General features: G+C 35.8%; 1 protein-coding gene across 1 annotated transcript in view; it reads left to right on the plus strand.

Moving 5' to 3' along the window:
- Nucleotides 1-17,237, plus strand: part of LOC123689016 (acetylcholinesterase) — a 119,381-nt gene that overhangs the window by 81,817 nt on the left and 20,327 nt on the right. Inside the window, exon 4 of the mRNA XM_045627799.1 lies at nucleotides 2,783-2,946. Within this exon, the coding sequence (XP_045483755.1) occupies nucleotides 2,783-2,946 (164 nt within the window). The remainder of the gene's footprint in view (nucleotides 1-2,782; nucleotides 2,947-17,237) is intronic.

Genomic DNA, 17,237 nt, shown 5'->3' on the forward strand with positions numbered 1-17,237 from the left:
TCCAACGTTTCGTTCTCTCTGGGCCACCCTCAACCTCATTTTTTTCAATACGGACCTGCATATTTTATGACATTTTTCGAAATAACTTTTAACGCTGAATTCAACGATATATCATACAATGTCATTCAAAGTTGATTTTCAGGAGATTTTGACCAAATTTTTTTTATCCAATTTTCTTCGGGTCGGATCTGTATTACCTTCATTTAGTTTAATTAACAACATGCAATATGCAATAAATTTCGATAAGAAAATCAACTTACCCATCTTGAACTAAATGGAACATATTAGAATCAAAGCAAGAAACCAGTATACTGGTTTCTTGGTTCTTCTTTTATAATAATCATTTAAATATTTCAATTCATAATAATTGAACGAAAGTATCATTTAATGAAAGAAAAATCAAATGATTATTCGAAAGTAAATGAAAATTAATGAAGTAAGTGTTCGAAATGTCCACCATTTTGTAAAATGTACTTTACGGTTCTGGAACCCATACTTCTTATACATTTGCTTGTTTGGTCTCCTTGAATACCTTCCAAAACATTCTCAATTTTCTCGCGAGGTATGACTATTGTTGTATTTGTCATTTGTTCCGTTGAAACAAATTACAGAATCGAAATTTATTTTGAGAGCATTACGATATAATTTTTGCAAAGCTTGGTATTCAAATTTAAAATCATTGTATCCGCGTCTCTTGACTATTTTATTAAGAGCAGTTTTTGAAAAATTCCATTCACTGGCCTCAGTTCTCGATTTTTTTTCTGGGTTCGATTGAATTTGGGTCAGAACATTGATATCGTTAATAGACTTGTTTTTTCTTACATACACACCATTAATTTTGGATGAGGGTCAAAATCTCCTGAAAATCAACTTTGAATGACATTGTATGATATATCGTTGAATTCAGCGTTAAAAGTTATTTCGAAAAATGTCATAAAATATGCAGGTCCGTATTGAAAAAAATGGGGTTGAGGGTGGCCCAGAGAGTACGAAACGTTGGATACGAAATCTGATTACGTCAAATTGAGAATAATTTACTGTCGAATAAAAAATTCCTGTAACATTTTTCTATAATATTTGAAATGAAGTGGGAAAAAAAGAAAAATCAAAATGACATAATTTACTCTTCTTATGATATCTCGAAAACCGGCCCTGATAATCTCGATTTGTTTGAACTGCTTGATAATGCTTCTATGCATGCAACTTTTTGTCCATTTGACCGACCTTCTAACTCTTATGGTTCAAAAGTTACCAATACAATCCCATTGAAAAAGTGGCCACCCTGTATACTTTTGTACGTCCTCTTCTGGTGTGTCGTCGGTACTGGCAGGGGAGTGTGTAGTCATTATTTGCATGCGCGAGAGATGGCGTCCTGGACTGTGCATCCCTCGGAAGATAGGAACCGATATGAGTTAAAACCTTATTGTTCTAAGACAAATCGAAATTCAAAGACCATGCTCTGCTATGGAAATGGGAAGTATATAAGGCAGACCTTCCTGGTATTTACATCGGTATTCCGATGTTGAGATCCTCAGTGTGAGGGAGCACCCTCGAAATAGGCTGAGAATGCCTCGCCAGAGACACGATATAAATACAATTTAAATATAAAAAAATAACCTCCTAGGTGGATGTTGGCTGGTAGGAACAGTATCGATTAAAAAAATGAGTTATTTTTTAAATATTAACCTAGAGGAGTAGGGATATAAATATTGTGCGGTGTTGCCAGAAGGATTGAATGGTCAGTATAAGTTAAGAATATTACAAATATTCCAACTTTCTTCGAAAAGAATTACTTCACGATTCTTTTTAAAAATTGCCACAAAATTAGAGTTTTGCCTATTTTTCGATAATTTTTTTGAAAGTTTTTCAAAAATATTTTCAAAATACATCAATGCTTTGTAGGGATGTCATATCAACAATCATTTCGCGGAGAACGAAAAGATACCAAATTATTTTATTATTTTTTTTTCATTCACTGATTGAAAATATTTAATTTTTATATGTTGATTATTGTTTGAAGTAACTATGTGGAAACGCCATTCAAATTGGGGATTTGAAAAAAAAATATGCCTAATTTCATTTTGAATCGAGCAGTCAGGTGAAGGTCTTCTCTCTAAATGAATCCCACCAATCACAAAGTAATAAAAATAATATTAATAAATAAACTTTATTCAACAAATGCTCAAACATTTGCCCTGAAAAGGCGAAGATTAGCTTAAGCTACTCTTATAAACTCAAGATTCAAAATGAATTGTTGAAATCTTCAGATAATAATGAAGGGAAAGTAGTAGAGTTAAACTCAAATTCAGAGGAAAATTAAAATCACATCAAGGAACGGCACCGGTTACCAACGTCAAAATATCTAATTTGAAGTGAGTACATGATACCAAGATATAAATAATAACAAACTGTCTGTATGGAATCAAACTCAGTATTCAGTGCCGTATCGTAGACTCTCACAAATATGGATAGAATGATCGATACAAAGGCCAATAAAACAAGATACTAACATAGGTACCTACTATTCTTCCATTCATACCTGAACATGAGTCGAAAGAATACCCGTCGCATTCAAAAGCACGAATAAAGCCACCTACGATTCCTACACGACGGAATACGGAACATTCTATCGTTAGAGCAACGCCGTCTCGAATTCCCCAGAACTTTTGTCTAGGTCGCGCGCCGCCTTTCATCATTTTTCAACCGAACGGTCGGGTGGGCCGTCAATTCGTCACGTAGCTCAGAACTACAGAACTGTTAAACTATATTCTTCTTGTTACAGCGTACAAGCACCTCGTTATGGGGAGAGTGGATGGGCGTGATGCACGGAGACGAGATCGAGTACGTGTTTGGACATCCGCTCAACATGTCGCTCCAGTTCAACTCGAGGGAGCGGGAGCTCAGTCTGAAAATCATGCAGGCCTTCGCCAGGTTCGCTGCCACGGGGTGAGTATGGACACCTTTAGTATGTTGGAAAGTTGGCGGTGGAAGGTATGAACGGTGGGAGTTTTGTGGGTTGTTTATTAATCTTTTGTGAAGGTTTTACGCAAAAGTTATAATCATCTTAATTATTTTTAGTGTTATTTCATAAAAAGAGTAGGGGTTAACGAAGCATAAACGGAGTATCAACCCTCAACCACCATAGTCCAAAAATAGTAGCTTTTTCACCGTAGTGCGGTCTACGAGACCGCATGTATAAATGCAATTATTAAAATATTGAAACGTGATACTTTTCTGGCAATAACTGTATTTATTCGAGGATTGTTTCCCAATAGAAGAATAGACAATGTTGTTTCTCTTTATTTGATTTCAAAATTGTACAATAGGAATGAAATACAGTGTAGTAGAACGAAAACTTAATACCTTGATTTTTCGGCTGCAAAATGAAATGAAAATTCAGAAACCTGAATCAAGCTGAAGTCGCTATATGTCGGCGATGCGAGAGGAAAGCTCAATAGAGTCGCGATGATCACTGACGGTATTATGTTCTTTCCAAATTTCAACAGTCCTCAATCCTTGCCAATTATATTTATAGTTCGCATATTAACACATGATTCTAGGATTATTGGTTCCTCAATGCGGAGAATTCAGTTTCCTCGATGGCTTAGTGGATTGAGCGTCGAACTAGTTATTCGGAGGTTGCGGGTTCAATTCCCGCTCTAGGAGGTACTTTTTTCAGAATTGAAAATTTGTCTGAATGCCGTGAAATTAATTTAATTTATTAACACACAGACGTTAAACGATATTCACGTATTTGAAATGAAAACATGAAAAACTGCTCGGACCCCGCAATTTCAGCTTCGAGGGGGGTCAACTTTTCCGCTCTTCACATTCGCGTAACTGCAACCCCTTAACGGGGTAGAGTACAACCCCTTGATTTTGATTGTGGATGAGGGGTTTGCGATACTCCATTTTGAAGATCTTATGGAGTTCTATCTGATCCTGAAATTTCGCTTCCATCGTTAACGAATTGACAGGTAAAATAGTGGAGGGGTACAACTACTAAATAACTTTGAAAAGAGTGCAATACGAATAATATTCTCGAGATAAATTCCACATTGCTTCTTTCACTATTTTCGCTGATATTTTATCATCGATGGATATTTTGAAGCGATATTTAAGGATCAGAAGTTACCCTCCAAATATTATATCCAATCAATAGAAAACGCATTTATAAAATCACAAAATTTTTTTTTTAAGGGTACACTTGGCGAATGAATGAATGTGCGCTCAAATTTCAAAAATACAATTTCAAAAATACTTTGAGAAACTTTAAGGAGCGTCTATAGTCTATACCCTTTCAGCGATCAGTGCAAAAATTAATACACTTTATTTTACATTAAAGACAATCGATTTATATGAGGTTTTCACTATTATTCATTACAGAAAGCCATTGCAGAAAGTCCTAATTCATTATTTTTTTTTGAAATGGGAAAAAAAAGAATAAGATGTAATTTTTCATTGAAGAATGAATATATGAATGATATAGTTTTCCGAAAAAAAATTTACTTTTTATGAATTTTCAGATGAAAGTATTATACAAAGTTATAAAGTATTGTCAAGGCTGAAAAAACGGTTTCTCTAAAATTAAAAAGACGTAAAAACGTATTTGGAATTCTTGCATGTGGAAGAATGTATGTAAATCAATTTACTCCACTCATCCTGAAAGTGATGGAATATCAAAAACGCTGAGGAGGGAGGAGTAGTTAAACTTTGGCAGTTACAAGGAAGTCACGTGGTATAAACCCCTCTAAAGGCTAAGTATTCCGCTGGCCAGCAGTGGCCAGCGATATCGTTATGATGTTCATATTTCATGGAGGTCTAGGAACTTGCAACAAAGCGAAGTTGTTCAACAATGATGCGCTTAGATAACTCTTAATGAGAATTAAAACTTTTAGCTTCACTTTTCGCTACATTAGAGAACTATCTGCAGACTGCTCGTGCTGGACTGAAATTGTGATTAATTGGTTTAAAATTCTCTGGGCAACCTCAGACTCACCTTCGAATAATTAACTGTCATTGCTTATAATTCATTTCTGCTTGAAGGATAAGTTATCCTAATTCACAAAAGCACAGATTTGGTATGAATTGTTGTATCATTTCAATGAGATGTTTTATGTAAGGTGAACATGGTGAGACTGTTTTGGCTTCGAACTGTTTCATTCAGATACCAAGCAGTATTATGTCTTAAATCGAAATTCTAGTGAATTGAACAGAGAATACATTGAGGATACTACCCAGGATAGTGCAAACCATTATGAAACAAGTGCTGAGATGTGTAACCGACATCCAGACACAACAAAAGTGGATTTTCCGTAGCCTCTATACTGTATCAAGGATGGTACCAGTACCACCCTAACCAATTGTAAACTTTCGCTAACCTCCCGTAACCACAGTTCGTCTTCGCTTGTTTCTGATTGATATGTACACCGATAGCTTTTTATTACCAACTTATTTCCCTAAGAAGACTCTTTCTCAAACTAAGCCATTTTGGTATAAGAGGGAAATTACTCAAATGGATCAAGTCATTTTTGAGTGATCGAGAGTTAATGGTCATGGTCGGTGCATCCTCATCTTGTAGCAGGGCTGTGACCAGTAACGTACCACAAGGTTCTGTGCACGGCCCACTGCTATTTCTCATTGATGTGGCTGATCTACCACAACTGGTTTCCTCTGAGTGTTCTGCTTATGCAGATGATTTTAAATTATTCGCCAATGCTTTCTCGTCTGAGATCTAGGTTGATCTAAATCGTATCTTTGAATGGTGTTATGAATGGCTTCTCCCCTTGATTATTCAAAAGCGCAGGGTTTTACATTTGGGCAGGAATAATCCACGAAAACAGTACAATATTGATGGTGTTCCACTTCAATCTGGCGAGCAACATATCAAAATAGGAGTAATCATGCCATCTGACCTATCTTAGTCAGCTCATGTCGAGAGTTTTGTGTCAAAAACGAAGAGAATGGTGTGCCTAATAAGAAGGGTCTTCCCAAGTTGTTCTGTGAGGACAACTAAGACGCTGTATACCACTTATGTGCGGCACATTATGGAATTCGCTGGTCCTGTTTGGGCGGCGGCACACGCGGGTGATCGGGAGAGGCTCGAGCAGGTTCAGCGGTATGCAACGCGTGTGCTGAAGCTATTCGCTCGAGCTATAGCGAAAGATTGCGCCTGTTCGGTCTTCGCTCTTTCAGTGAACGCCGCGCGCCGTGAACGTGGCGATTTGATAGTGATCTATAGAGCGTTACACGGTCTGTTCGGTTGTGATCTGAGCAACTTATTTGCCCTCAATACTAAGAATTTTCGTGGTCACCAGATGCAATTGTACCACGAAAACTATCGGACATCTCAAAGGCAACATTTCCTCTGCAACAGGCTATTTGATGGGTGGAATTCACAGCCAGGCTGGATAGTAGGCGCCTCAAGTGTGAATTCTTTTAAAAAACTGTTGGATGCACTTTGATGTCATTTACCATTTCCTCATAGAAGAGAGTTATAGGCTTGTATGCCTCCTCTCTCATCCATTTTGCATTGCATATTGGCTTTTCTTGGATCTTTCAATATAATGATGAAACATGCAACCCCATCTTCTTTAGAACGATAGAAATTGGTTTTGTCGTAAGCCGATTGGCTGAAGGAATCCTATCTCCATATAGAAAGTATTCTTGAGTTCTCAAAAAATCACTCACTCAATTGAAATTCAGAAATCAGTCGCAAAATAGCAGAACAAACCCTCATGAGTTTTTTCAATATTTCATACCTTAACCATCATTGTTGAAAGTAACTTCAAATGAATAAGCTACCATCATGAATTCTTCCGAAACACACAGACTTAAATTCAAGATTCCCCTTTTTCGCATGACAAATTCTACGTGGCTTCATTTCCAACCGGTGTGAAGACAAAACGGGTCAGTCATTATCAAATAAAACTAATCCCATTGTTGGAATTGTTTCACTCCAGCGCATCTTATCAGGAGGGTTGATAATTAGGTTGCCCGAGTCAACATTGTCAGGAGATAAAATCTGATTCTGAATTATTCATATTGCATTCTACACGACCCCTGTTATTATAGTTCACACAGATCCTTGAAAACGTTCGTCCTGCCTGTTGTTCGGTATCCGAACAATTTCTGAGAACATTTGGTTAGTTGTTTGTTTATTGTTAACGCTAAATTATTGTTGATTGCATTTCTGTGAGGAATATCGCTTGAAGACTTGAGTTTGCAAATATTGACGTGGAAACTAATGAACTATCCATGATGTTGTTATTAGAGGATCCTTCACCCTTGAGTGGTAATATTGGATCGAAATATGCACTTCCTTTAAGAGTTTTTGTGGTTGCTTCCTAATTGCTTATAGGTACATATTTCATACAACATTTCACTGGAATTTATGCAGGTATTACACTTCGATGAAATAGTATTCTTTCCCAGAAGTTTATTTTTATGAGCGTTATAGAGAAAAATCTAGTCTAACCTTGGCCACTTGCAGCTGAAATGATGAAATTCGAAATGAGAACACTGTGTATTATCTATTGACATTTCTGATGTCATTTTTGTTCAGTAGATTACACCATTTAATCATGGATATATGCACGCTCCAATAATTTTTGAGTAACATGTATTTCCGTCTTGATACTTATGACTTGAGTAGGTACACCTGAAATGTTTTCTGGCGGAGGGTTTCCACAATGCAAAGTTATCCAAGTGATATAATATACATAAAAGTTCAGCCTTTATACTCATGACGTAATTTGGTTACAATTTTATGCACCTTCATCACCCGCTACCTGCCATAGCCACGATGATCTAAATTTTTTAGTGGCCATTCCTAGCTGACCCAATTGGGGTATTGCGAACCATAACTTTCAGCTTCATGACGTAAGCATCCTCGTGCTCTTACTCTATTAGAAGAACATACCTATTTCAAGAATATCAGACAGATCTAGATCTCGAATTAACCACAGGAACATATATTATGCTCATTCTAGTAATTCCAACGAATATCAAAAAGAATGAGCTAGGTTGTATGTGTTTCTTGGCAAACCTTTAGTTCTCGATCTTGTTTAAGTTAGTTTGTATATTAGCTTTTATTGATTATGTGGTCCTTTTACTTTAGCTTTTTCATAAGTACTTGTTCGCTTTTGCAGTAAAGTTCACATTTATTTATATCTCTATAATTAAAGTGGAACTTAGTGTTGTACCTATTTCTCAGTGTCTTTGATGGCTGTGTCGATTCCGAACGCTCTCTGAAACCATTTGAGAGGCGTTAGCAAGATTTTTTGGTCAATACTTGACAGTGGATGAAACACGGATTCATCACTACACTAGCTGACAAGTTTATGGTATCCGTATTTTGACAAAGGTTAGCAAAAAGATTGCTCCAAAGAAATTAATTTGACCCCAATGAAGAAGTGATTGCCCAGGTTGAAGTCTATTCCAAAAGTAAAGACAAAAAGGTATTGAAAAGTTAGAAGGAAGTTGGAGTGCATGTATTACTTTTGAATGTTGAAGGTGACTGGTCACTATGTTGACGAATAAATTCGAATTTTCAGAAAAAAATTATTATACTGACCAGACCCAGGGCTTATTAAGTGGAGTGTTAGAAAAAGTTCAATGCAAAAAGTCTTCCCAAAATTTAGTTTCAATGTATAATTGGTAAGGGAATGCCGCAGGGTTCTGTTCTGGGTCCGATACTATTCCTCCCTTTCATCAATGACATTCTGGATAGTATGGAATGTTATGGGATCACCTTGTTTGCTGATGATACCTCAGTGTTGGTTAAGGGTTCAAACCCGGAAGAGATTCGTGAGAGTGTGAAAATTGTGCTGAAGCGGATAAGAGAATGGTTTCGGGCCAATAAGTTGAAATTAAATGATTCAAAAACTCAACAAGTTTCTCTTTGACATGCAACTCAACAAGTATCCTCTATAAAGTTACTCGGACTACATCTAGAGAATAAGTTGGGTTGGAAAAGCCATATAGATGTCTTAACCAGAAAGTTGCCAGTGGAGGTTTTTTCGATTCGTAGAATAAAGATGTGCACTTCAGATGAGATAGCTAGGTTAGCGTATTTCGCTAATTTCCATTCTTTGGCCTCATATGGGATAATTTTTTCGGGGTAAACCCCATCTAGAGTTTTTAGGCTGCACACCTTATATGTTGTTATATTTCTATGACGTTTTATTATATCTTTATATAGAGAATAATAAATTATGATTATGATAATTGTTAATGGTGTGGATCGAAATTTTCAATTATGCATTTACTATTTTTTTATAAAAAATTGTTTCAAAAAGTGATGCATAATAATGTGTTCAACGTCTTGAAAATATTGAGGAGAAGATGTAGTAGTTTATTATTGTATTGTTTATGTTTATTGTAGCTGAAATATTAATCGCAGAGGCTTTGGAGCGAAATTTCATGATTATTATTTGAACAACTATTTTACCCTTTTTTTCTGAAATACATATTTTTTGTTTGAAGATTTATTAGCAGGTTGTAAATGTTTGGTAGCACATAGCATATAGTTTCGGGGATACGTTTCCTGTTTCCTTCTATTTTGAAACAATTCTCTCTAGCAATCAGTTAAAGCGATAGTGTAAGAAGATACAAGTTTACACAAAGTAGCAAATTTGAATTTATTCTGATCTGATTATGGAAATAATCAATTGAATTTTTTGAATATAAAGAACAAAGCGGCCTCATCCAAAACTCTGCAAACCAAATGACCCTAAAACGCCAAAGCGAAACGAGCAAACCATACCTATATCCGTTCCGCAAATTTAATTCGAATTTAATTAACGCCCGCAAACCGGCATCCATTTTTTCCATCGCCACATCACGAAAGCAACATCAGTTTCATTTATCTCCGACCAGGCAACAATGGCCGATGATTAATTTCCCACGCCAAGGTGCAACAAAAATCATGCAAATTAATGGCGTAGAAACCATTTAATGCGAAATTAGCGGCATTCTACCCCATTGTGGAAGCTGAAACGCCGCTCCATTAGCATATGCATCCAGTCTTTCTATCCAGGATTTCAATAGGGTACTATGCCGCCTGTGCCCCATTCGGCAACAATGTGGTCGATGGAGCTCGTTCCGTTGCGCACGGTGGAGCAAAGAGGAGAGTTATCACTTATTCATCTATTTCCGGACGAGTGCAAATAGCTGATATCCAATACGTCCATGTGTCAGTTTTTCTAGCGTGGAATTGCCTCGGAGAATCCAAGGACGGTGAATAATTTAGGAGGTGGAAGTGGAGCAGATGAAATGGGGTTATTTTAGGAGGTACTTCACGGGGATTAGGCCGATACTTTAGATGAAACTGGAAAGTATCGCCGATATGTTTTAATTGATTAAGATAGAGTTTTACTGAGCTAGCAAGGCGAGCTGTTATATGATGATGGTGAATTGTTATTACTTTCGTTCATTTATGTTAGCCGAATTGAAGAAATAAAGATAAGAATGTGGGGAATGTTATGAAGAAGTAGAAAAATGAATAGGCCGCACAGGGATCAACAACCAAATAGAAGTTTGAAGCCAGGGCCGTCGTCAGGGGTGAAAATGTGAAATAACCTTTTCATGCGCTTCTATTTGAGGTGCGGCAATTCGACCTAGTTTGCTGGCCACCTTTTTATATTTCATTCTTGATTCTTAAGAACAGCATAATGTTGTTCCACTCCGCTGCCTTTGTCAACATTCTCTGCATCAAAAATCTCCAAATCGCCAATACTTAGCCCTCTGCACACATATGGCAGCCAAACGAATATAAACAGATTCCCCTATCACCCTCTTTAAGAGATTTATTTTATTTTATTCAAAAACACGAAAAACAACACCACCATCGGTTTAGAATTATTTGGAAGCCGATGTTTATACATTTATCATATGGAAAATTTCTACGATTTTGCATTCGGAACAAGTTTCTGAAAATCGACGACATTTGGTTTCCAACAAGATTTGCCACTAAACCATCAATTTACTGCAAAATCGATTTGGTGATAACTTCATTCCCAGTTCCAGTCCTGTAAACTGACCTTCATTTTTTTCTTATGATTTCTTAAATGGTTAAATGGTTTTGATATCTTTAGACTCTTTTATTTTGTTTTGTAACGATTTCTTTCGTATTATTCTGGCCTAAGTTTTGGTATATACTTTTATCTTCATGGGTGGTCTCTTCTTTCTGATATTTGAAATTGAGTTTTATTCAATTTGCAGTTGATCCTTGGTCTTTGATGATGAGTTAGTATCTTTATCACACTCTTCAACAGAGTTGTAGTCAACTAGTCTTTCTAACTGATCTGGATCTGGATGAAGATTTTTGAAGAAGGAAGCACCTTCTTCGAAATTCTTCTCGGCCTTTTTCTTCAAGAAACCCATGACACTTCACTCTTCTAAGTCTGTAGATTTGGTGATTTCTTACGATCAACGGAACATTCACTACAGCTCTTAGCAGTTTGATTTCTTGTTGATAAGATTTTCGGCTATATAGCTCCAGGCTGCCGATTCATATGTTAGTTGAAGTCTTGCAATTAACTTGATCATTCTCATTTACTTATTTTCTTTATTTGAATCTTTTTTCTCATAAAAGAAAAGTCTGCTCATTGCTCAAGTTATTTTATATGGTTTCTTCTAGGAAGTCGATCTCTAGTCTATAGGATAGTAGCCTAGCTCATTATGCCGTTTATTTGAGTTTTTCATTCGTGTATATCTTCTATAGATTTTTGCAGTAAGACCACGTTTGAAACCTGAAATCTTTCAATTCTGGAGGATAAACCAGATCTAATCTTTCACTAGGTAGCATCATGAGCTTTATCATTTGATCGTAATTTAGGAATATTGAGGCGAGAATAGTTCCCTAAAAAAAAGACCATTTTCGTCTAAAAATTGAAAAATCATAGACATTGTGACGATATGACAGAGCTATTTGTTCTGTGAGCAAACCTTCGAAATTGATTATTTTTTATTTATTGTTGATTTCATTATCTGACTAGTTATTGATTTATTTTCTGTTCGGGGAACAACTACTTAAAAAAACAAGGTGCCTCATAGATATTTCAATCTACACAATATCAAAACTTCAAAAACAGCATATACTTTTTCATGAAAATTTCTCTTGAAGGACCCCTTTAAATTCTTTATATATCAAAATTTGAACTATGAGGGTTTCAGGACAATAAATCTATTCAAAGGAGTTTTTTCAGAAACAATAATCCAAGACTTCATATCTTTTATCCTATATCATATTCAACAGCCACGTGTATCAAAACATCCAGCAGCCACGTATTATACCCTATTCCGAAGATATAACTTATTTAGTACTCCTATCCCTTTGACATTCGAAGGTTTGTACGGTCTTGTTGATTTCATATGTGTATTTGTTAGATATTCTGAAATAAACCTCCCACATGTGTCGAATATTAACGAGATATTATGTTACATAACACAGAGGAACCAGTGTGTAACTGGATGCATGCAATATCGATTGGAAGAGTTGGAGGTTCAGATCATTACGAATTTCGACTACCCAATAAAACGAGTCAGAGATTGTTGGTACAACTAATCTCCGTAATTTCCATTGCTAATCAGGTCCATAACTGAAATTGATGGGATATTGAGTCTCCTATGAATTGTTATGGAAAAACTTGCTTATGTTACTCAACTTGCTACAGTTTAGGGGGCAGATTCAGTAAAATATCTTGGTGTTCATGTTGATCAACACCTAAGGTGGGATAAGCATTCGGAGTCAATTATTGAGTGGATAAAGTGTTTTCTATGTTATGATAATAACATAGATAGACAACTAGCTACTATAAATTCCCAACTAACTTCGATAACTACATAATATCACATCTCCTCCCAAGTCATGTACTCCCATCAGAAGTTTTTTCCTTTTGTACTGTTTTTCATTTCTTCTAGTAATGTGACCATTTGGTTTCATTATTATTCACTATGGTTCAAGTCTGAAGAGCCTTCATAAGAAGCATATTGTCTCAAAGTTGCCTTCCAATTATTCTAATTGTGTAGACATTGCATCCAATTGTTAACGCAACTTCCTTGGTTGGACAGATGATCAAGGTTTTTCTCTTATTCCAGAAAATTCAATCATTTCTTCATATTCTCCATTCAAATTTATTGCATTATTTAGTAGTAGCAGTAGATTAAAAATTACTCTTTCCTTTTTGTTTGATTCAAAATAGCTTTAGCGTTTTTTGGCAATAAATGCAGAAAACTCTAGTTGGTTCACCTTTAACTTCTTTCAACCAGCCTATCAATTGCTCCCAAGTTCGACAATTATAATATTTCGTACAGACAAGTCAGAAATGAACAAGAACATTTCATGGTTCACAACATATTATAGCCCAAAATTCTTCCGGTTGCTGAATTCTTGAATCATAGTGGAAAATATTTTAGCTACAGCTACATAATTTCAAAGTTCCAGCGATAACGCTTCGAAACATGTTTTTCCACTGAGCAGAAATTTGTCAAATGAAAATGGATTTATACGTTGTTGTATTCAACAAATATCTCCGAGTATTTCTTGGGAAGGACAAGGAATACAATTCTCAAAAGGTTCACGTAATGGTGTTCTCGAGCCTCATCATTCGAATTAATGAACTGCAGCTTTCCCAGTGCTGAAAACTCCCATTGAAATAATGGGTATCCTTCAGCTTATTCGTGGTTTTGATACAGATCCATTACAAATCATCAATATGACATCGTTCAGTATTGATGGATTCGTTCATCCATAAAAATGAAAACCCCAAATGACCCTTTGGATGGAATCTCAAATAACTAATGATTGATCAACGCGTTAGCGAATTTGACCTTTATATCATCATTTTGTTCGTGAACTTCATGAATTCATATTATCGATATAAAAATAAATTGTATTATCCTCTGTGATGGAATTGTCTCATGATTAAGGAAGGCATTCATGTTTTTCTATTAAATTTTAATGTGAAGCATGATTATTTATTCAATAAAAGAGCCACAAAAATAGAAACCAAGAAATTTGAAACAAAGACAAATGGCGAAACAATCTGATCTTCTCCGGCAAAACGTTTTTAAGCTAACAGGTTGATTTCCAACTATAAAGTCATTCCTAGAAAGAAGTTCCTACGAACATAAATATGTCCAGAGTTGCTTCATTTCTGATTTAGAAAAATACAACGGTATTTACTCATAAATTATCGTGAATAATCTTAAACTGATTCGATTAAAATTTGGAACAGTTATTAGAAGTATAAAGGGAAGTAGAAGTATAAGTCCTAACTAGATTCAAGTTAATAGATCCAGAGGAGTCTCAGTGGGCACAATATCTAATAATATTGAGAAAAATGTATGCCACTGACTTCTTTCTGTAGTTTTCTGTTTTTTTAAATGAAACAACCAAAAATTCAACAGCATTTTATTATGATGGCTAACAGATAATTGTTCAATTCCGGAAAAAGTACTTCCCCGAGCGGGACTCGAACCCACAACCTTCGATCGAACAGACATCAATCAATTTTTCTGAAAATTCAAGTTTTAGTTTGACATAATTTTGTTTGCTGCGTTCTAAAGGTTTTAACACATGGAATTACTCTGTTAAGATATCAGGCCTGCTAAATTCTGCTTGTTCCATCTGCACTTCCACTTGCTTATCCATAAATAATGTGCATTACAGCCATTTGCGCGTTAGTAGAATTATTCATGATGGAATCACTGCTAATTGACAACTCTAACTTGCTGATATGACAATACTATCAGTCTTAGCTGGTTTCCAAAGCAGGTGTCCATGATATGCAATAGGGTGGCTTGAATTTTTTTCTCAAAAACGAAGCTAGATATAAAGAAAATATAATAGACCAAAAAAAAAGTATTTTTAGTTGCTCAATCTTAAAACACTTATAAACCACAAAAAAGTCAGTGACGTACTTTTTCCTCAATATAATATATAATTTAACACTTCGAAGGATGTATTTTCAGTTGACTGACAGTGCGAAGTCGGGGCGGTCAGCTAGTTCTTCAAACTTTTCTGTCAGGTTTTCTCTCACTCGATATATTCACTCTCAGGTAATTGAATTTTGATACCTGCTGTATCATTCCGCTATCGACTGCCAATTTGCATTTAATGGGATTTTCAGAGATGATTGAGATGCTCATATTAATTTTTTTTGCAGAAGTTTTTATCTCATATAGTAGACGTTGTGTGTCATTCTTCTTCTACCTTTTTCTCCTTTTTACATTTAGTTTTTTGCATTCTGCCTTATCTATTTTACATAGCAGCTCTTGCGGATGATGTTTAATCAATTGTATTCATGAAATAATTGAGCTCGTAATTAAGTAACTTTTATTTTCAATAGATAACTATTTCATGATTCATAATACCCTTAGATTCTCAAGCAGTAACCCCTTAACTACCCGGCTAGTGAAACTTCAGGAAATTCCTGTCCTGTGCAGGCCTACAAAATGATTTCACCTAAAACCCCTATCTTCCACATAAAGTATCCCTATGTCAACCTATATATGTGTCCCGTCGACGTTCATCCACCGATGGAATACATAATTAGTAGGGTTAATCTGGATTAGACCCCAAGAATAATATCTCAAAGCTACACCCCTCTTTGTTAAGTCTAATTATATCACCGCTTTAGCAGAACATAATCCGTGGGCTATATAAATTGCATTTTCTGAGAGTCTATATTATGTGTATCCACATCTCTTCAAAAAGCTATTGTTCTTGAATTTGATGGTATAAACTGATAATCCTCATGGATATAGAAAATTCATACGATCATTATGAATGGAGATATTTTGAAATAATAGGATAATAATGAGGAAAGCGATGGCATCAAATGAAAAGCTTCTGACCGCTCGTTCATTAATTTGATTATATAACTCATGATTTGATGAACCGATAAAATCCATTAATTTCCCATAGTTATGGCGTATTGATAAGTGAATATACACTTGACTTCGTGGTATAATCGTTTTGGTATAGCCTCCTGCCATATTGTTATTTCCATAGCAACATACTTGTATGTTTACCAAAAAAAAAAAATTTGAGTCGAGCTCAGTATTATGTATTAACCGAATTTTCTATGATTCTGATGACACGATCAACACAAAATTTTGCATTTTGCTTGGAATTCTCATTTACTTGTGAAATCTGAACAGAAAAGGTACTAGGTTTTTTATATTCGGCTCAAATCATAAAAAAATAGTGTTTCAATTCGAAAATCCAAAGTTATGATCAAATTTGGTACACATATTGTGGGCACAATATTTGAAACACCCTGTGTTGATATGTCTCAAATTCACAGGATGCACTATATTCCTACATCTTTCTACTTTGAGAGAGTGAATCATCATGTTCACACATAGGATATTCACAGTAAAAATAATTCTCATAATAGTGACCCTAACGCAATAAATTGCGAAGGCGTATATAACTTCAAATTGCAAAAAAACAACGATGGATCATTTGATTGATATGAATTTTATTCATCCGCAAGATAATCTAGTGGCATTACATTTCAGATATGATTTATGACATATGACCGCCTCGGCTGGCTCGGATGTAGTCCAATCTGGACGTCCAATTTTCGATGACTTTTTCCAACATTTGTGGCCGTATATTGGCAATAACACGGCGAATGTTGTCCTTCAAATGGTCAAGGGTTTGTGGCTTATCCGCATAGACCAATGACTTTACATAGCCCCACAGAAAGTAGTCTAGCGGTGTTAAATCACAAGATCTTGGAGGCCAATTCACAGGTCCAAAACGTGAAATTAGGCGGTCACCAAACGTGTTTTTCAATAAATCGATTGTGGCACGAGCTGTGTGACATGTTGCGCCGCCTTGTTGGACCACAGCTCCTGGACATCATGGTTGTTCAATTCAGGAATGAAAAATTCTGGCCATCATCGTTTTTGAAGAAGTACGGACCAATAATTCCACCACCCCATAAAGCGCACCAAACAGTCAGTTTTTCTGGATGTTACGGTGTTTCGACATAGACTTAAGGATTAGCTTCACTCCAAATGCGGCAGTTATGTTTGTTGACTTCGCCATTCAACCAGAAGTGCGCTTCATCGCTAAACAAAATAAAATGGACGTAGTGAGCGATACGTATTCCGCACAGAACCATTATTTTCGAAATAAAATTGCACTATTTGCAAGCGTTTTTCAGGAGTGAGTCTATTTATGATGAATTGTCAAACCAAACTGAGAATAGACAGCTGTT

The sequence above is a fragment of the Harmonia axyridis genome, chromosome 1 (assembly GCF_914767665.1).
Source record: "Harmonia axyridis chromosome 1, icHarAxyr1.1, whole genome shotgun sequence".
In the NCBI taxonomy this organism is placed as follows: Eukaryota; Metazoa; Arthropoda; class Insecta; order Coleoptera; family Coccinellidae; genus Harmonia; species Harmonia axyridis.